The 21506-nt window shown below is 44.2% G+C and overlaps 1 protein-coding gene across 1 annotated transcript in view; it reads left to right on the top strand.

The window, feature by feature from the left end:
• The window catches only part of EBF2 (early B-cell factor 2), a 120281-nt gene extending 106906 nt beyond the window's left edge, over window positions 1–13375 (top strand). The window contains exons 11-16 of the mRNA XM_010018235.1: window positions 341–429; window positions 1343–1408; window positions 1514–1691; window positions 3146–3331; window positions 4096–4263; window positions 12839–13375. Coding sequence (XP_010016537.1) covers window positions 341–429; window positions 1343–1408; window positions 1514–1691; window positions 3146–3331; window positions 4096–4263; window positions 12839–12870 — 719 coding nt within the window. The 3' untranslated portion in view covers window positions 12871–13375. The remainder of the gene's footprint in view (window positions 1–340; window positions 430–1342; window positions 1409–1513; window positions 1692–3145; window positions 3332–4095; window positions 4264–12838) is intronic.
• The last annotated feature ends 8131 nt before the right edge of the window (window positions 13376–21506 follow it).

Raw genomic sequence — 21506 nt, 5'->3', positions numbered from 1 at the left:
AGGTACCAGGAGTCAGGGGGCCCGGTCTGTACAACAGCCCAGCATTAAGAGCTTGTGTGTCCCAGGTTTCCTCGTGGTAGAATAAGTCTTGTCTTTGAAAAGAGATTAGTGAGGGAGTAGCTTATTATTCAGCCTGTCGCATACACAGTGATCAGGGCTCACCTGAGCAGTGGGCAGTGACACCTCCTACGGACCCAGGCAAGGAGAGGTTTTCTGGGGAGTAGCAGTGAAACCCATCAGTCTTCAGTAATGAAATGTAGACAAAGATATATAGAGATACAGATTTATAGCTACAGACATACTCATATAATGTGGTGTTATTTTCCTGTTTTCCTTTCAGCTTTAAATGAACCTACCATAGATTATGGCTTCCAAAGACTGCAGAAGGTCATCCCGAGACATCCTGGGGACCCTGAAAGACTAGCTAAGGTAAAATAGCTTTTCACTGAGCTCACTAAATATGTTCTTTCACTTCTCTTAGAGACAAAATTGTATCTTAAATGACTGTTACATCTGAACATAAGTTCACCAATTAGTTGTAAGTCCAAACAAGAATGTGATTGTGTGGAACCCACAGCTGCCGGTAAGTTTTATCTCTTAGAGCTCAAACACTGGGTAGATAAAATGAGTGTCCAATGCAGGTATCTTCCCAGGTCATGTCCATTGTCCTTTGCAGTTATCCATATCACTGTACTGATGCAGCACCCAGCACAGTGTGTGACATTCCTGACTGTATTCCTTGATTTTAGTGCAGTACCAGAAGTACCAATTAATTACCCTCTTTGCATGATGAAAGACTATTGTATTCAGATATTTATTGTACTGTGTCGTTTTTTCCCTATAACCAGAGGTAACACAAGATACCTTCTAGCTCAAGTGGTTTGGTTGGTTATTGTTATTTAGAAAGCAGAAATGGACGTGGGGATTAATCAGTTTTTTATGTGTCTGTGCAAAAGAATATCCATCAAAATTGGGAAGGGAACAGTTCCTGTTTCAGTTGGGGATGTTGGGAAGTTCTTTCCCTCTCTGGAGGCGAGGGCAGGTTCAGGACCACGGAGAGCTCCCGATGAGCGGGAGCACAGGGCGTGCTGTGCGGTGCCGGCACGTCTCCCACCCCGGCCGTGCTTCCCAACGTGACCCGTGATGTTGGTATCAGGTTTGAGGTACTGCAGTGGGTTCAGTTTGTCAGATAAGTGGTAAATAACGGCTCTTGAAGGGCGCTGGTTTTCAGAATGAACACACACAAACAGCACTCGCTTCAGACAATGGGATCCGAGGTTTTATTTGCATTGAAATCCTTTTCTGTTCAAATATCGATGTTATGCATCTGCTCCTTCTCCAGGAAATGCTGTTGAAACGAGCTGCTGACCTAGTTGAAGCACTGTATGGAACGCCACACAACAACCAGGTCAGAAGGGCTCCTCAGCAGGGCACTGGTGCATGGCCAGGTTTGGTAATAAGCACTGGAACGTTTCTCCATGCACGTTTCTGACCTCGTCCCCTCGTCCCGCAGGACATCATCCTGAAACGAGCTGCAGACATCGCGGAGGCGCTCTACAGCGTGCCACGGAATCCCGCCCAGATCCCTGCACTCTCCAGCTCTCCCGCCCACAGCAGTATGATGGGAATTAACTCCTACGGCAGCCAGTTGGGAGTCAGCATTTCAGAGTCGACACAAGGGAACAACCAAGGTAAGTGCTGCGAGTGACGCACTGTTAATTTAGACAGTGAAACACTGAACCACAGTTGCACCACAGGAGTTCCTCAACTTCTCTACTGCGCAGCTCGTGGGCAGAAAGGTGGCTTTGACCTGTCTGCAATAGAACTGGAGGTGTGCTGCCATTCTGGATGGTGCTTTGTCTGTACCAGCTTCCAGGCACCACGTTAGCTGTGTGTGAAGTCATTTTTTAGTATTTTTTGGTACCGGCTTCACCCTGATCCTCCCCCTGCTCCCCACAGTAGGTTTTTTGGGGTGGTTGTGTCTGTGTTTTCATAAAAAACAAGGACAGCAACAGGTTAAACAGGTGGGGAATTCCCTTGTTTTCTTTTTAAGGTTGCTGCTTTGGTGTTGTTACCTTAATGTTAACTTGTGTATGTCGTATGATAAATATCATTGATCGACAGTTAGGAAAACACGCCATAAATGGTGTATTAACAGTAACACATCAGCTTTGGGTGTTTTTTGACTCTTGAATATTTGGATTTTGAGCACTGGATTCCAGTAACACGCAGTTTGTGGCTGACTGCAGGAGCAATGCAGTGTTTAACAAACACCCCACAGCAGTAAAACCATGTCAGAGGAAGTGAATAGTACCTTTGCTGTGTTGAAAGTCATCGTTCAGATAATTCTGCTTCTCTTAATAAGGTCTCACCAGCCCTGAATTGGAACTTCATAATATAAATGGGCAGAAATCACCTGGCTTGATATCTAAATGGTATCCGTGTTTAAAGTAGCTATTGGATCCCACCTTTCTAATGAAAGCTTTTCCATGGAAAAAAGCCTTTTGCAGCTGTAATAATAGCCTTGTACTTTAATGCTGGTGGCTGTGGTGTTCTTCAGGGCTCCTTTTGGAGAAAAGAAGAGGCTAAATTTTGATTCTCAAATATTTGTGACTTGTTTTTTACAGACAAAACTGGTTTTACTTACCCAGTTTATTCTTCTCCCCAAGTCGAGTATCTTATAGATACTTTATATATGTATATAAAAAATAGCTTCAAACTAGATCTAGTTTGTAATTTCCCGTTGGTAATGTACTTGCTTTATTTGTGATTCATTAATAATTTGAGAAGTATAATCTCCCCTCTAAAACAGTGGAAAATCCCACTTCCATTATGAATTCTACCTCAGAAAGGGAGAAGCACACGTGCTGCTTTCCAGGGCTTAGAACAAAGTTCAGTTTTTAATCAACTGTGATTAGAAAAATACACATCAGTTCACTTCAGAAAGTTAGTTTCCCGTGTTGTTTTAACACTTAATATTGCTTAACTTGAAAGCGTGTGCAGAACCCCCACTGAATTGAATGGCATTTCCTTAAATGTTTTAATGAATCTGGATTTAAATAAATCATTTACTTAAGCAGGGAATATACAGGAGAAAGTTTGGAGGTGAACCCATTGCCACGCTCTGCAACGTGTTCTCTTCCAGGTTACATTCGCAATACGAGCAGCATCTCACCCCGAGGTTACTCCTCCAGTTCCACACCTCAACAGTCCAATTACAGCACTTCCAGCAACAGCATGAACGGCTACAGCAACGTCCCCATGTCCAACCTGGGCGTCCCGGGCTCGCCCGGCTTCATCAACGGCTCTCCCACAGGATCCCCCTATGGCTGTACGTGCTTTGCTCCTCTTGCATTTGATTCTTGCTCCTGCTTAACTTCATTTACCACATCAGGAAACGCAGCAAGTGATGTCCTTCAAGAGAAGTACTCAAGATTTTGGGAAACCTTTGTAAAAGGTTCTGATTTGGGTTCTGGTATTTTTTAGTCTGAACTAGGAAGTGTTCCCATTTTTCAAGAATAGGTGAATACTGAATCCTACTCGTGTTTCCTTCATTTTTTTATCCTTATACGGATTCCAAAGTGGCAAAGGCCACAGTGAGAAAAAAGGTAGAGTTTGCAACTTCAGGTGATGAAGCAAGTAGCCATCACTTTTAGCACAGGCTGCTCTGAGTCCTGTGTAAAAGCACTCTAAAATAAGTTGTATGTGTATGAACTGCGTTATCACTCTGAGAGCTGAGCGGTGGATTAATTTTCTGTAGAACTGTATTACCTTGATAACCACAAATATAACAACAGTGGGATTCAGTTCTGGAATTTGGTACTGTCCCACTTCTAGTTACTAGTTTTACCATTTCCTTGCATGCGTTGGTTTTTCTCTGGCAGGAGTGTGTGTAATACATATGTACACACATATAAAATAATACGTTAAACAGCTGTTTACTTACTGAATTATTATTTAACTATTTACCTACACTGTAGCTCAGGGCGAGACTGAGATTTTCTTACAGAAGTAAAAAGAAGGGAGACGTCCTCAGCAGTTTTACCAAACTTCTGTGCCTGCATTTCTGGTAAGGGTTCACTTTTTCTTTTGCAGTAATGTCTTCAAGTCCGACAGTTGGCTCCTCCAGCGCTTCTTCCATCCTTCCATTCTCCTCTTCCGTCTTCCCTGCTGTCAAACAGAAGAGTGCCTTTGCTCCTGTCATCAGACCCCAAGGGTCTCCTTCTCCTGCCTGCTCTAGTGGCAATGGAAATGGGTTTAGAGGTAAGAAATGTACAATTAATATTCAGCCTGCACCTGTAAAGCACACAGTGTTAGCCTGGGTAAACACGGGAATCATCTGAACACCATTACACTGCTATTACAGGGCTGAGTAGTGGAAATCTGACCCGATCCAACTGGATTAGAGGGATGCTCTGAGCTTTGTCTGTTTGGTTTTAAAACAACAGGGGACAGACACTCATTTAGACCACGAAGGATTTGCCCCACGCTGCATTTCAGTACCAGATCTTTGGTGAGGAACAACTTCTCCTCCTTAGGCTTTAGGGACTTGTAAAACGAGTGTCTGCCCTGCAGAGTTACCACACAGCCCTGTATGTAACAGCCCATGGCTCGAAACCTGCTGCAAGGTTTAGGCTCATACAGGGAATTGAGCCCTATAGTACATTTACAGCCTTTTTAAAGGTGATCTGCAAAACAAATGTGAGTATTAAGATAAGAATGGAAACCTGTACTGAATTATTTCTTTTAACAGGCTGTGGGGGGGTGTGCGGCACATAAATATGCTCCAAGTCTCCATAAAAACAGCCTTTATAGGGCCTGCGAAGTGATCTGGCTCCTTCAGACTTCGCTAGAGATACCACAGAAAACACAACTCTGGGAATTCAGCCATGCCAAGAGCCAGTGGTCATTCCAAAATGAGCCCCACAACCTGCACCTGTTGATTTGGGTGCGTTATAAATCCTCAGCTGGGCCCCAGGGACGTACGTAGAGTGTGACCATTTTATACAATAAGGAAATTCTACGTGTGGTGAACAAAAACAGTTACATTTTTAAAATCAAACTTACAGAATTCTGAAACAGCTTCTTCCCCTGCCCCAGTGACACGAAACTGCTTCTCTGAGATCTCCTTCCTCTTCATGAAAGATGTTGATCTACCCGCGTAAATGCCCCGGTATCCTGGTGATGGGGAATAGAATTTCTTTTCCACTCTGTTTAAAGAAAGAAGATGAGAAGAAAGATATAAAGTAACTTTGTAAACTCTACATATAGAAAGTTTTGTTGGCCCAACAGTTGTAGCTGTTTATCTAAACTGGTTAGAAATGGGTTTGGTTTTGGTAAATTATTTTTTGGTGTCTAAAGAGTCATCATCAGTACCTGGTCTGATTTCGTGAAGCATTTACCTAGGAAGGGTTGTCAGCTTAACAACAGTTTGCTTGCTTAGCTTAAGCCAGTTGGACAGTGCTCTAATCTAAAGCCAAATCCGTGCGTTTGGAAGAGATTAAAGTCTGCTTTAATGTAGGCTTGCCTAACTGCTATAAAGTTACCTGAGGCAGTGCCAACCCCAAATCAGTTCAGTGAGAAACACTCTCATTGTTTCAGGGAAGACAGCAATAAACACAGATGAAAACAACCCTCTGACTTTTTAAGTAAGTTAATACTTTTCCTTAAACTTAGCACATTTGTCTTGGCTGTGCAGGATTCCACTTAGCAAGAGTTTATCTCCTTTTTAATCCTTTTGTAAGCAGGTAAAGTATTAGTGTTTATTGTTTATATCATATTTCCTCCAATCTATGATTAGTAATCAGTAAATTATTTTAAAAATAGAACTTTATAACATAAAAGCTCAAACCTAAAAATCCAGTCCTCACATCCATGTATTTCTACTGACTAAAGTCCACTCCTGAGGGGTTCAGGACTAATGTATCAGTTAAGGTTATGATTATTCACTGAGCTAGCTTAGGCATATAGAGGTGCAGAGACTCGGGCATAGATAAACCCATACACGTTATTAACTATATCCCTTTCTTTGTGGGATACTTCCTTGTATGTCAACAGCCTGATAAATACATATATTAATACGCTGTTATTTAAATAAGTTTCAGCACACACAGTCCACCAGGACTTGTCAGTCAGACTGCAACAACGAGCAACAACAGATGACTCCCAGCAAAGGCAGTAGTTGCTTTGCAGAGTAGATCCCGTCTGCCCACGTTTGCCATGCCAGGTCTTTGTAACTCTTTAACTGTTTCAGCCATAGATGCAAATTCTCCTTTCCAACTGAAATATTTAAATTGATGCAAGCTGGGGAGCACATGCTTTGGAAAGGATCCAGATACACAGAGCCTGATATCCAAATTAACGTTCCCACAGTGCTGACAGACAGATGTGGCCAGAAAGTCAACAGGAGGGTCCCAAAGAGGCTGCTTGAATGGACTTACTGGGCTGCAGCAATGGGAGGTTGTTAATCTCCTCGCTATGCCATCGCCTGGTACTGTAAGCTAAGAATAGATGAGCTGGTAATGTAATTTATTTACTTATATCTCAGATTTCAGCATCAGTAAATACTGATGAAGACAGAATAGCAAAAGTGCAGAGCAAGCAGTAAGTAGATGCAGGCTCCTTCCCAAAGCATGCCAGGCAAGTGGTTTGACGTTACTTCCATTTCCCCACCCTCCATAATATAGGGGAAAATCTCCCCAATGGGGATTATTTTACCCCAGTGTAATGTCTGCAATGTAATTTAGCTACATCTTTTGTTCAAAGGCGAGAGTTTCCTGGCGATACAGTCTCCATTCTACTTACTTACCACATCCGGTTGCATTAGAACTACATTACCCACACCTCAGGGTGTGCCACTCACAAGCAGCAATGAAAACCTAGACTATAACTTCCATGTATGTTAACCAAGAGGTGTTTAAGCCTGAGGTAAAACTGGTCTAAAGAGAAGGAGCTGTGCATGTACAAGCTTCATCCGCAGATTGGCATTCCCATTATTCCAAGCAGTTTACAGTACTGCTGGAATTTTTTTTCCAAAAATGTATTTTGGGAGGAAGGTCTTGGTGATGCTTAAGAGCTGCTGGAGACAGTCGGACAGCTGCTAGGGAATATCCTGTAACTCAGAAGTATTGGCTAAGCATGAAACCTGCCTATCTATTGGCTTTAGGCTGCACAACACAGCCGAGGACATGTGGGATACCCTCAGATAACCCCCTGTGCCATGTGTTCCTGCTTACCTCTCTCACCTGCCATCTGCTATCCATTCCTACAGTGTAGCAGGACATTATAGGTAGGGAACAAGCAGCAGTCCATACTGGACACCGCTCCAAATGGAGCGCAGGTGATCTTCATCACAACAGTTGTGTGCTCTGCTCCTGTCATGTGTCAAGGCAGTTTAAAAAAGGCACTGGATAGAAGGTGATGTGATGCAACACGGCATGCTAAGTACACAAATGCCCGATCAACTCATCTCAGATGGAAGGCAGCTGATGGGAAAAGCAAGCAAATTGGAAACTGCTGGAACAGCATGGACTGCTGAGTGCCCAGATTCCCTTTGGCCAGCTCAGCACATCGCAACATAAAAATGCAAGCTCAGTTACAAGGAATAGCAGGCAAGCCCCAGAAGGTCAGATGTTCCATTAACTGTCAGGATCCTGGCCAATCCAAAGGTATTGAAGTCTGATACCCTCAGAAACAGTTTAGCAAAGGGGACACCTGGACTATTCCCTAAAGAGATACAGGTATTTATATTAAAGATACAAGTATTTATATTGAATTACCGGTACCTCGTCCTGACCCCATTAAGGGTGTCAGCAGCATGGGGGGTTCCACTCTCCTTGCATTACAAGGCTGTACCAACAGGTAAAGAGAGAAACAAACAGTTGCTCTGAAAAGTTTGGAAGGGGTGGGATTCTCATGACCTGGCTTGTTCACACAACACAATGGTTCCTGACTGGTACCAGCGCAGTGCCTGACCTGCTGCTCTGTGTCAAAGCCCAGCTCCACTCAACACTTAACTCTTAAAATAACTCTTACCAGAGATTCTAACCAGGTAAAGTAACAGGGCCTGTTATTATATCAGCAACATGCTTCTGCCTGAATCAGAATGATTCCAGAGCCAAGACAGTGATTTAACGATGCCAAAGGCAGCAAATGCTGTGTACATGATGTTAATAGATATGAAAGATACGTATCTGCCATCTGATTAAATCTGATGTAGTGGAAGGATCAAGTACAATTTTCTCCCCAGTTTATTGGCAGAGATGTAAGCAGCACAGCCTGCTCCAAAATAAAAACCTTAAGAGCTATTTAAAACATCTTGCTAACACTTAACTGAACAAAAATATCTCCTGTTACTATTAATTACTTGTCTTTCATTTGATGGGATGTTAATTTTAGTAGCTCTTCATATGTCACAGACCTATTTGGGCTAGACAAGAGCTCCATTTTTAATGGGAGAAAACAAAAATCTGCCTTTTTTAATGGAAGAAAATACTCAGGACTGTTGGGTGTCCCCCCAAAAAAGGAGGAGATTGGGTAAGATTCACTGTTGACAATCTTGGAGGTGAAAACTTAGCTGCTTTCTAGTCTAATTGGAAGAACAGCTAATTGCAGAGTGGCTCTACACTCCTGTGTGCTTTAGTAATTAAACTAATGCATGTGTGACACTGCAAACACATCTTTTGATTTTAAGGGTGTTCCTAATTAGCTTGAACTAAATCACAGTGGTTGTTGAGGCAGCTTTTAGTGCCTACACAGCTTAGCACCATGGTGAGGCAGTAACTACATCAACACAACTCCACAGGTGAGAACACGTTGACTTCTCCATCTCTGAGCTATCAATGGTTTTATCTACACTGTTCAGAAACATCTTACATAAAAAATTGCTTAACCTGCTTGTTATCTAGAAGATAGAAACCCACTGCTTATTCATAAATATCTTTCTTACCTGCTTGTGGTTAGACACGGTGAGTGGATGAGTGACAATCTTCAGTCTTCCATCCAGATACAGAAGCATTGCTGCAAAAAAAAGTGGTACTTTCCTGGAGGAAAAAAATAAATTCTTTAGGAAAAACTCGAAGCTTTTGGCTACTTTTTAGTGTCTTAGTTGGAACCATCCTGCACAGGAGCTGGAATTTAGTTCACTTACATTCCAGTATAAAGGATGATGGTGCCCTTCATCCAAGCCACTGCTGGTTTTCTGCTCCGTGAAGGCCAGCTGGGTTTTCCTCTGGAAATCCTTTCTTCTCTCTATCATTTCCAGTTCCTTAGTTACTTAATAATAAATGATGATACTAAATAAACGGATGCGTGGTCTTAATATTGAAAGTAAGTCTGCACATTTTCTAGTGGTCATGGTGCTGGGGTTTGGCAGGATGGTGAAGCCCCGGGGTAGAGGCAGCTTTTATTAGACCAACTGACAGCTTGGTGGCTTGCAAAGTGCAACCCTCCCTTTACCTGCAGCCAGCTCACACATAGAGATGTTTCTGGTGTTGCAGGGCAGGAACATTCAGTTGTGATGCTCAGAGTAGCGCCACTGGAGCACTTTGTTCACCTCTTTAAAGAGCCGTAGAACTGTAAGACTGGAGTTTGCTGGAAACCTAGTGCCAAAAGACAAAAAACAAATGAGAAAGCAATGCTTTTTATGTGACAGTAAGTGCTCAACACCCTTCTTCTCCAGAAAGCATAGTTTTAAACCAGGTCAGAATTTAGGCACCAACAAACCAGCGGTGATAGCTGAAGAACTAGCTCAGTGTGTGCACACATGTGTATGTGTGTACATGTGTCCGCTTCTTACCAAGCAGCTCTTTGAATTGCAGAGTTCTTTTCCACTACAAAGCGAGGCAGCAGTTTTAGGGGCTACTTGTAAACACCAGCCCTGTGATGGTTATTAATTACAGCCATTAAAGGTGCCCATCACCAGAGCATCTGGGTACTACCCATGTTGGATTATTTATTTATAAAAAAATTCTCCAACCTTGTGACAATTTTAATGAAGTGTTTCAGTTGATAATTGCAAGCTGTCAAGGTTAATACAATAAGGCTCATCTCTAATTCTTTTTCCATTTCCCTCCAAGAGAAAAAAAAGACCCTCTGGGATAATGACTGTGGTTTCTATATTCCCAACTCATCAGGGAGTGTCCTGCATTGAACCACCTTTATTGAAAAGTTACATCGATTCAATATATAGTAATACAGGCAAAAATAATTACAGCTTTGCTAGCAGTGTAAGACCTTAATCCAAACCTCACAAACATTCAATAAAAAGCGATACAGGCTGGGAATAGGCTTTTGACAGTGCAGCCCCAAAGGGGAGTGGAGGTGGGGTGGAAATGGACAGATGAGGGTATGTAAAAAGAGAGAGAACCACTGAGCAAAGCCGCTCAGATGAGCTGGGGAAAACCAGGTGAGAATTCCAGCCAATATTCCTCACCCTCCTTGTTCTTTGTTGCAGAAGGAGGTGAAGTTGCAACCTGAGGATGAAATGCCAGTGAAACAATTACCTTTTGCTTGTCCTTTCTATTTTAAGTTAGAGTTTTACCTGAATTTGCCCAGTGGCAGGTTCCATCTCCACAGCACGTACAACCTGGAGGGAGAAAACAGACTTGGGCTGGGAGGGCTAAAGTAAGGAAAGGAAAGCAAGGAGGGGAAAGTAGGGACCTGGTGTTTGCTCAGGAGGAGGAATGGAGGCAAAAAGAAGGGTCACCAGAACCCCCTACAGGGGTGTAACACACTCTTCCTGATTTCAGGAATGCATCACTAGCTGGAGTCCAGGACTGCTGCAGAACAGAGCAGCTTCAGTTAAACAGTAAAAATGTACTTTCACTTACCTGTGAGGAACTTTCCAAAATGATGCATCTACTCGTGGTCTTCAGAGAGTTTTGCAGAGACATGGCAGAACCTCAGGCTTGGTCCTTGCTTTGATCTGCTGGAAGAAGTTTTCCTTGCTTAAAAAAAATGAAAATCATGCTGGTAACAATAGGATCAGGAAAAGCATTTGTGCCGAACGTGGGCTATTCCCCTTGGGAACAGCCCCTGCGTGGCTGGATTTAATCCATGCTCCCAGTACAAGGCTCTGCTGCCTCTGCACAGACAATCTGACTGGCCACAGTCTGACTCCGGCTGTTCCAGAAGGGAAGGTGACCACAGGTACCACCTCTGGAACTGCTCCTATGTTTGCTGTAGGCAAAGGTTACCCCAGAGACACGGTTTCAATCCTCTGAGTGCAGCTGGATCATCCTGCCTGTCACAGACGAGGTGGAGCTCACACAGACACACACGGGATACCTGCGGATGGTGGGGGGACACTTACTTACCTCTGCTTCCAGCCCTGTGGAATCCAGAGGAGGGCATCAATCCAGGATTTAAGCCGAGTTTTCTTTCCTAGGGGACAGAAAGGGAGGCATGTGGTTAACAGACAGGGAGATGGCTCCAGTGCCAGGCTGAACACTACCCTTAAGGTCATGGTTTAGTTTGGGGAGGAGGAGGAGGAGCAGCTTCCTCCTTGGTCTTAGCAAAAAATCTTTCTTCTTCTAATGCACCCCCAAAACAGGCATACAAATATTTACCTGCTTTATTTGGGCTCATGTAAATTACCTGTTTGAAAATTAACAGCAAATTCCTAAGCAAGTAAAAAATCAGCATTCGACTGAAGGTGCTTTGGTTTCACTTTCTCTTTCAGGGATCTGCCAAAACTGGCCGGGATTCCAGCCCTCCTCACATAACGAACTATGAAAATACTTCTTTTCCTATTGTATTAAATCCCAGCCCACGTCCCCAGTTGTTTAAAAACACAGCTCCAATAAAAGAGTCATGTTAGCTGAGGAGCTTGCCCCAAGCGCTTTTTTAACCACCACGAGCACAAGGGTGAAATCAATTCCCAAAGGACAGGGCTTTAAACACATGAATAATCCCACAAATTTCAGTGAACATAAATCTTTGCAGGATTAAGACCTTGCGCTGCGCCGAGGCCCCTTTGAAAATATGACTCACTCATTTGTTATATAAATACATATAAACTTAACTTACCCCTCAGAACCTCTGGGAACAGCACCAGTTCCAGGCAGCTTCCAATTTGCTGGTGTCAGTTATGAAGGATCCAGCTGCAATTAGAGGCAGGGAGAGTGACTAATAAATAATTTCCATAAGCCCAGTGTTTTGGGAACGTGCCAGGGAAGAACTGCAGTGGGTCAGGCATGGGGTGAACAGAGTGAGAAAAGGCTGCTCCGTTAGTTCCAGTGGAAGGGGATTAACAAACCCAGCTCTGGTCATTGTCACAGGAATGAGGACCTGCAATTCCCTGGTGAGGTCCCATGAGCAGCACGTGGGCCAATTCCCACTTGCTTTCCCATCTTCCCTCCCTCACAACATAATCCCTCTGCACACAGGCTTTGTGGGAAGTGAAGCCCAGAACTGAGCAGGGTCCTGAGGAATGGTTTGGAGTGTTCAGGCTGAGGTAGCATGGGAAGTCGGAATTCTTGAGGGTGGTTCTGGACAATGTCCATCTCCAAGGACATCCCTCAGGAGATGAGCACCCAAAAATGGGTTTGCGTTTCCAGAAATTCACCTGTGAGGCTTGAATTGATTTATCCATTTAAGACCCACAACAGGTCTTGGCTTTTGGTATATTTGGTGGGAACAGCACATAGTCCCTTGTCCGTGGTCACTGTCAGTGTCACCACCCCAGTTCTCTCTAAAGCATAAACCCATTAAAGCAGCTGAGGGTCAGGTTTAAGCCCAGATGAGGCCGTGGCTGTGCACAGAATGTTTGGAGGGCTCAAATGTATTTTGTTCCTTACAAATTTGCCAGAATTTCACCTTTGTCACTTTTCTCTTTCAGCCATGACTGGGCTTGTCGTTCCCCCGATGTAAGGAAGAGGCAGTTTTGCTCCTCTCCCTCTTCCCTTTTTTCCTCTTTTTTGTTTTCATTTTTCTTTTACAGCACAAAACTACTTATTGTGATGGACCACTAAAAAGAAAATAATAGCACTACAAGCTCTTTTTTTGGGGAAAGCCAGGCCCAGGAGAGAAAAAAAAAGGAACATTTTTTATGGACTGGACAAGACAGAAGTTGCATCTTTTACCTGTTTCATATTTGTGACACAACCACGTCAACTCCTAAAACATTGTGAAGGAAGAATCAGCCACGAGCCGGGATGAACAACGGTTGCCCGAATGGAATCCGAAATGCGAAATCTTTCCTGAAAGACATGAAACCTTCCTGAGATTTGTAAACTATGAGAAGGAGAAAGAAATTGGCAAAATGATTCAAGCTTGATATTTTGGATACAATTTGTTTTACTTTGTAGGGGAAAAAAGTTGAAGTTTCTATTTTCTACGGAGCCTTTCAGATATCGATTTAGTTTATGCAGAAAAAAAACAATTCAACAAAACAGGGTACCAGCATGAAAGAATTTCTAGGACAAACTGCCATGAATGATGGAACTTTGGTGTATGTGTGTATTTGCTTATAGTTTAACCTCTTTAAAAAAAATGTAAGATGTTTTACAATTATTTAAATAAATAAACTTGTAACTTATTGTATGTAGAGGTAGAAATTAAACCCTTTTTTGGATATTTTTTTCCCCTCCAGTTGTACAATGAAGAAAAATGATGCAAAAATGTAGTGATAAGTTTGAGATATATTATTACCGCTGCGATTGCTCCTCCCTGGTCCCTCCGACTGACTCCATGTGCAAGGATGTACAGAATTCCTTCTGATAAACAAAACCATCAGGAACTTTTACATCCCTTGTGGTCTCCAGGTTGCTGGTTCATGTATGAATTTGCATCCTCCTCGTTTTTCCCCCTTCCATTTTTGGTTTCAATTCAAATATTCAGGTACTAAGATTAACTGCTAAGTCTCAAAGACCCTCCTGGCAAAGGAATGGCCCAGAGGGATCTGAATGGATCAAATTTGTCATGAGGTACTGAGTGTGTTTTATAGATTCAATGTATGAGGGAGAGGGTTGTGCAACATCCTGTTGTTCCATGTAGTTAGAACACCTTAAGTTCAGTTATACTCCATATTAAGGGTGCATTTATAAGGGTAAATATGTATTGGAATAATTTATGCACTTTTATCCTGAGTCATTACAAATGGTAAGTATTTTCCATTTATATACTGAAGTTCATAGAAGTAATTGATTGCTTTGAATTTTTATGCATTTTAGAGTAAAAAGATAAAGTTTTGTTCTCCTTCTCTCCTGAAATTGGAAGGTGAGAACAAGGCTATTAAAAACCCATCACTTGTTACCTGACTAAACCAGAGACCATTTGAGAGAATCTGATTGTTGGAAAGGTGCTTTTAAAGGAAAAAAATCAGGCACTCAACTTACACCCCACTAAAAGACACACGATTCCTACCTGCATGAATAGTTGTTCCTATGGTAACATCTTTATGTTAATAAATAAACCCTTCATATATGGCCCCCGAAACTGTCCTTGTCCATGTGCCCGGTAGTTTTATGGATGGGTAAGTAAAACAGTATTCCTGGTGATCCTGATGTGTGGGAGATAATGTTCAGGGCTGGACCTGAGATGGTGAAGAGCGGGGACAAGTCTGAGGTGATCTGGAGCCTGTTTGGAGTAGCAGTAGAGTAGGAAGCTCCTCTCTAGACCTGTGGTTCACATCTGGCCACAGAGATAAGTGACAAGATGCTGGGGGGTGGGGCGGGACCCACACACCATGGATAGGCCTTGGGTGCAGGGATGTGTTGTGCCAGCATGTAACATCAGCCCCTTGAGTAGAGCATCTCCATTTTCACCATGGAGTGCACGGTTCAGCTCATGAGAGAAATGTATTTAACACACATGAAGATGCACAGGGTGTTTCTTAACCAGGCTGGGTAGACAGTGGAACTGGGTCACTCCTGTCATCCTGACCCCACAGTGAGGCCATGGCTTCATTAGGTGCCTCTTCAATGTGACTGAATTCAGTTTCCAAAAGGTGGAGGGGGTTTCTGTCTTCTACAACCCAAGGCCCAATTTGTCGTATCAGCAAAAAAACAATCAGTAGCAACTTCAAAGAGACATGTGGTGGGAATAATGTGTTTCTAAGCAGCATGAATACAGTTAGTCAGGGCCTTGCAGTCAGGCTCCTGAAAGCACCTGCATTCCAGAAAAGATGAACTAAAGTAACTCACCGTTAGCTGAGGCTCCAAGGTCATTGATGGCGCAGGTCCCTGCACGCCCTTCAGGCCATCAGGATGTAGCAGGCCCTGGAGGTCAGCAAGGAGCCCCCCTGGAAGCCAAGGGATCTCTGAAATAGGAAAGAGTTGCAGGTTGTGAGCAGTTGGTCCTGCTGCACCTTCATCTTTGATGGCACCACAGGGTCTAACCTGGGCATTGCCATTCAGAGCAAGACGTAAAAGAACACCAGGAAGAGTTTTCCATGCATTCCTAGGTCCTGATGTCCCAGCCAGGCTGAGTGGGATGTCCAGGTTCACATCTGCAGTTCTGCACGCACACAGGGGAAAAACCAGATTGAGGATTATTAGAGTTGGGAGTGAAACTTCCATAAATTTCAGTCAATACTACACTGAATCCCAGATTTCCAAACAATCTTCTGATGGACCAGGCTCATTTCTGATGTCTCAGCTCCCTCCCTCCCATTCTGACCCACTAGAAAACCCCAAACAGCTCCAAAGCATCAGGAGGGTGGATCTTCCCCCCTGCTCTGTACAGGCCACTTTTGAAAAGTTACTGTCTCTTTGTATACTCAAAATTCTATGCCCAGCAAATATTCCAGGTAGGAATTTCTGGCCCACGTGCTCCCTTCAATCCTCCCACAGCTTTTAAGCAAGACTTGTATTTCAGAATCTCAGTCAGGAAGGTTTTCAATTTAAAAAGTGGAACATTTCCTGGAAAAAGCCATTCTGATTGTTGTCCACCTTCTTTTTCACTCTTGCTTAGTGAGCACAGGCGCTTAGCAGAGCTCACTGATGTCTTGGGAAGATTTGGGGTAAACCCAACAGGAAAGGGACGGTTCTGAAACGCTCAACATCCCCTTCACACTGGAGTTACTTCTTTTGGCTCCATCCAGTTGCTCAGGTGAGGGCCCAAACACAGGAGAAAATCTCCCCAGAAAGCTACTTCAAGTACAGGAGGAGAAACCACTGTGTCTGCCTGTGTAAATGTGGGAAACAACTTCGGTTTGACCTGAGCCAAATGAAAACCATTCAACCAGCAATGACTTAGAACATGAATTTGGCTCATGCATGGAAGTCACTGTACCTGAGCTGAGCGTAGAACTTCCTGGTAGCTTTACAAAGAGAAGTGTGTGTAAATAACTACAATCAGAAATCCTTGACCATGGAAGGACTTTAGCAGTGGCAAAGCACCCAACGAAAGGAAAAGTAATGTAAAAATCAACGTGTAAGGGTTTTCTTCCAGTGTAATAAGCAAATCTGTCCTCTTTTAGTTATTGCTGTTCAGTATTTCCTAACAGCTTTCCTTTTTGCCGCTAGAGGAATGAAAGTGTTGCAATAGGTAACTACACATTTCATCCTACCTTTGGAAGAGTATGTTTTGATTCATTATTTATCTTGGTGTAGCATCTTACTCTCCCTCTTTCTTTGCACACCTCCAATATGCATGGTTTTGAAAGACCATTTTTGCCCTCCTGTAAATTAAGGCCTCATTTTTCCCTCCTGTATAGTTTTGGGGTTCGTTTGGGGTTGGCTGGTTGTTCTGTTGGGGTTTTGCTTTGTCAGTTATACACGGTCTGAAGTTGCTATGCACAGAGCTTTTGTAAAGATAGCTTTTTTTTGTTTACTGTTTCTAATGGTCCTACTTATGGAAGAATATCTTGTTTGTAAAATGAATATGTCTACTTCCGTTTGAAACTTTAAATTATCCTAACAAAAATAAAATTTTTGTACTGTAAACAAGGGGGGGAATTATCTTAATTTCCGAGCATTCCATGGGCTTTATTCTTTATCATCTTTGTGTCTTGTTGTGGCAATAACACTTCAAAGAAGGGCTGCTTTAGTGACATGGTTTGGTGGTGGACTTGGCAGGCCTGGGGTAACGGTTGGGCTTACTTGATCTTAAAGGTCTTTTCCAACCCAGTTGATTCTATGGTTCTACATGACCGTGTTTCAAACCAGACCTCCAAGCTTGTGTGGAAGTGTCCACCTGCAGTTTGGTAGAGCCAGAAACAAGCCTGTGCTGGTCACAGGACAGGGCAGTAACAGTCCCTTCTGACCTGGCCTTTCCTACACCTGATTAGCAAAGTGGCCAAAACCTATGTGAGAGTTTAGACCTTTTAGGGGAAGGAAGGAGTCAAATGGTGGGATAGCGGCAGTGTCCTGTTGGGAAACCTCCCTTTTTTGTTAGCGCTCTCCAGCTGTTTGCCCTCCCACCTTCCTTTCTGCCTTTGCAGGTCTGCCCTAGATGGCTGTTTTGTAAGAACCTGAATTTCACTCCAATAACAGGTGAAACAACAGCCACTTACTGGGGCAGTGAGGGACTTGTCAGACCTGGTGAAGCATTTCTCTTGGTGACAACACATTGCTGCCGAGGTGCAGAGATCCAAGGCTTTAATTGTGCTGGGTTGTTCCGGTAGGAATGTCCCATTAACTCCGCTCGCAGGACTGGATGAGCTGCTGGTGGCTGCAGATGCTGCTGAGCAAACAGAGTGTGGGTAAGAGGAATGGGAAACCCAATACTTCCCTCCTGACACAATGGCAACCACAACCCTGTCCCACGAGGCACTGTGGGAGGAGGAGGAAACGAGGAGCTCTGAGGCAGAAGCTCTTCCCTGTGAGGGTGCTGGCACAGGGTGCCCAGAGAAGCTGTGGCTGCCCCATCCCTGGCAGTGTTCAAGGCCAGGTTGGACACAGGGGCTTGGAGCAACCTGCTCTAGTGGAAGGTGTCCCTGCCCGGGGCAGGGGTTGGAGCTGGAGGAGCTTTAAGGTCCCTTCCAGCCCAAAGCAGTCTGGGATTCTATGCTCTGCTGTCCTGCTTCCCTGGCATTTGGGAAAGTTACGGCAGTAACAGGAAAAGACACGGGAGTGACAGAGCACAAGCCTGGCCACTGCCAGCTCCTTTTCCAGGGGGACATGGGTGGACCATGCAATTTTCTTTTTGGTCTTCTGCGAGGTCTGTAGCATACAGACCTACAGTGTACTCATCCCTGTTAATTCCTGTCTGTACTCCCAAACTCAATCCAGCGTGGACACAGGCTGTGGCCACGTAGTTCTGAATATGAGTTAGTAACCAGGTCTGTGATGAGGAGGTGAAAGCTCTGATCTTACCACCATTAAAATCAGCAATAGCTTCAAACCCACCGTCTGCAACACAAGGTTTTAGTAAATGTGAATGGCTAGAATGGGTCAGAAATGCTGAATGCAACAGCACTTGAGGAGCAGCGAAAAGGGAGGGGAGAGAAGAACGGGGGAATAAATAGCTCAGCAAGCAGAGATTGTCTGTTGGTAATAATACCATCTCACCCTGTTTACAAGCTCAGAACTTGACAAGACACGGGCCAGATCCTCAGCTATTGTCAGCCCCACTCAGTGGAGGTGCACCAATTTATGCCATCTATAGACCTGGCCATATAATTACTTTCCCCTCCGGCCTGGAAACCAGAAGCACAGCTACAAAATAAGTGGTAAAGAAAATAATACAAGCGCTGGATGTCTGATGTTCATGTTCCTCCTAGCACAGCACCCAAGCGTGCACAGATCACTTTACTTACAGTGTGAAGGCTTCTGCACCCAGCATGGAGGGCAACATCTAAACAAGTGATGGAAACACTTCCTGACCCAAAGACCTTCCAGTCATGTTTCAGGTTAACACGCTCCAGTTGTACAGAAGGCAGAAAGCAGGGGAGGGGGAATGGGACATGGAAGCAGTAGCCAAAGTGTGTCCTGTACATCCTGCTGTGAGGATGCTGCTTGTTTCAGTTAAGGGGCTTTACAGCTCTTGGTCAGAATCAAGGAGCCTCCCTACGAGTAAGCAAGTAGGCTTTTCAGAACACCTCAGATCAGTTTTGAGAATGTAACTAACCTTGGTGAGAAATTTGGGCTCTTTGGCTCTTCTCGAGACTGGTTCCACTGGCTTGGGTGGATCAGGACGTCCCTCAGCACTCCCCTGAGACTGCAGAAACAGGGTAGAAGTTTAGCAGCAGGGTCCCTATGACACTGCAATTGCTGTAGTCATTTCTTTGTCTTTAAAATGCCATATAATTGCTAATGTAATTAGTGCTGTATACAGAGGGGGCCCGTGCAATTACCAAGTCCTAAGATCAAGTAATTAATGTTCTGTCAACAAAACAGCAACTGTTTCATTAACAACTGTCTGGGTTTGAAAACAGATCAACTCACAACGTTACCCACTTGGCTGAGCTTCACAATGGCAGCGAATTCAATCCCAAAACATTCCAGCCCGGAGCACTGGCATGCAGGGGATGGACTGTGGCATCCCCCACCTGCAGCTCGCAGACATTCCCCTCCTGCAGGAGGAGGAGTCATTCACAGTGCTCAAAGAGACAGGGCTGGCAGCTGTGGAGTCCCCTTCTGCACAGGCAGTTGGTGTTCCCAGCTTTATGAATAACCTCGAGTATTAAACACTTGCAGAGGGTTTGAAGGACATGGAAACTTTTATTAAACATTGTGGGAAGGGCCAGGATTTTGTTGTCCTTTGGGTTTGCTTTGTATTTCCAAGCGTTCCTGAGCCACCAGGACCCCAAGCTCCCATCTCATGGTGTCAGAGGAGGAGGGGGGTGTCCTCCCTGAGTTGAGTTTTCATTCTCCCTCCTTTGCAAAATTGACAGTTTCACAAAGAGGTTTTAACAAAGATTTCCCTGGTCTCCTTCCTCACAGCTATCTTGTTTTGACAGCTCCCATCCCTTCAAGTGTCAACCAAAACCACTTTGGGGTCTCTTGTTTCCTTCTTGTATCAAGAGGCCATTTTCCAGGGTGGAAGGGAGACACAAGGAGGTGGGAAGGAGCTGGACTGGTCCTACCGGTAATCTTGAGCCCCATCTACTGGTTCTTCATCTCCCACTTCGATAGAGGGACCCACGTTGTGAAGCACCATGGTGCCCATCAGAGTTGCAGCAGGGAATGGTCCCTGTAGCCTGAACACCACACTAAGCAAAGGGCTTCAGCACCAGCACTGCCTTCAACACCTTCTGTGTCCCATGGCCATCTCATCCTCGCACAAGATGAGGTTCCCATTGCCATTCTATCCTGCAGAAACCAGCTCAGGAACCAGGCCTGTTCTCCCTGCCTCACACTCAACACAGCTAATGACAGACCATAGCTGGGGTAGGATGAATTAGGCAGCAGATGCAAGAGGGATCAACCAGGATTTCTGGTGAGATCTGAAGCAGAAACAAGCATGAGCAACTCTAAAAGCAACAGTTATTCCTCCTGCTCTGTGCATGTCATTTTATTACAGGGTAATTAAAGAACACTGTAAAATTGTGATTAATGGGCTTTTTAGCTTCAGAGAAATCAAATCTTTGATGTCAGTTGCTTAAACATTCCGTTTACTTTGCCACTGAGGAATGGAAATAAATAAAGAATGGCAAGAACAGGTTTCTTCCTCCTTTCATTTTCCTTACTACAGGAAAGTTCTGAAACAGTCACATGGGTAGAAATGAGCTTCTGATAATACCAATCCTAAACCAACACCATTCCCAGTCCGTTCCCTGGGCCATGGACTGAGGGAACGAGCTGCTTCCTTTCTCTTCAGCAATACCAGCAAACCTCAGACACACAAAGCCTGGTTTTCTGCTTAGTTTGAGCCACTGATTGAAGTAATGCCTCTTGAGGGTGCTCGGGCTTATTTCATCGGACTATTTTTAACCATGGGTGAATTTATACATGACAGAGAGTTAAGAGTGAAATCAGTTCTAATTGCCCTTATTTTCCCTTTTGGTTGAGATCCGGACTCCATAGTCTGCATTCCATGTCTTCTTGTAAAGATTATGGAGGTGCCTATTCCCAGAACAGTATTTCCAGCCCACTGGCAGCCTCTATGGCCAATATTTTTTCTTCAAGCATAATTGTTGCTTTGCCTTTTCTCCATTTCCCCTTTTCCGCTCAGCCTTTCCCTGTACATCCATAATTATGGAGCTGACTGAAGAACTTCCCTCCCCAGAGCCACCGAGTATCCCACAGCAGCTGGATCTCTACGGCAAGGCAGGGCCGTGCTGTGCCATTTCTTGCTGGGGTTTTACAGAAACTGCTCTGATGCACTAAAATACCCCTGGAAACTGATGACACTTGAACACCTGAAAGCCTTGAGGTGTCAACCCCCATGGAACTTGCCCAAAGCCCACTGGAACCTGTGGGATCAGCAGAGGCTTGAACCTACACCCCAGAAGTGACCAAGGTACTGCAGGGAAGAAGTAAGAAGGCAGATCTTGGAGTCTGGGTAAATATATTCATCTCTCAGCCTATATATAATAAGCATCAGTTTCTTAAAACACTTTTGAAGCCTTATTGACAGTGGTTTTCCTGATGGTTCTGTTCTACCCTTTGAACAAATCCTGC

This window comes from Nestor notabilis, unplaced genomic scaffold, assembly GCF_000696875.1.
Source record: "Nestor notabilis isolate BGI_N333 unplaced genomic scaffold, ASM69687v1 scaffold15637, whole genome shotgun sequence".
Classification (NCBI taxonomy): domain Eukaryota; kingdom Metazoa; phylum Chordata; class Aves; order Psittaciformes; family Psittacidae; genus Nestor; species Nestor notabilis.
Note: the sequence above shows the minus strand (reverse complement) of the source record. Positions and strands in the feature narration are given on the sequence as shown.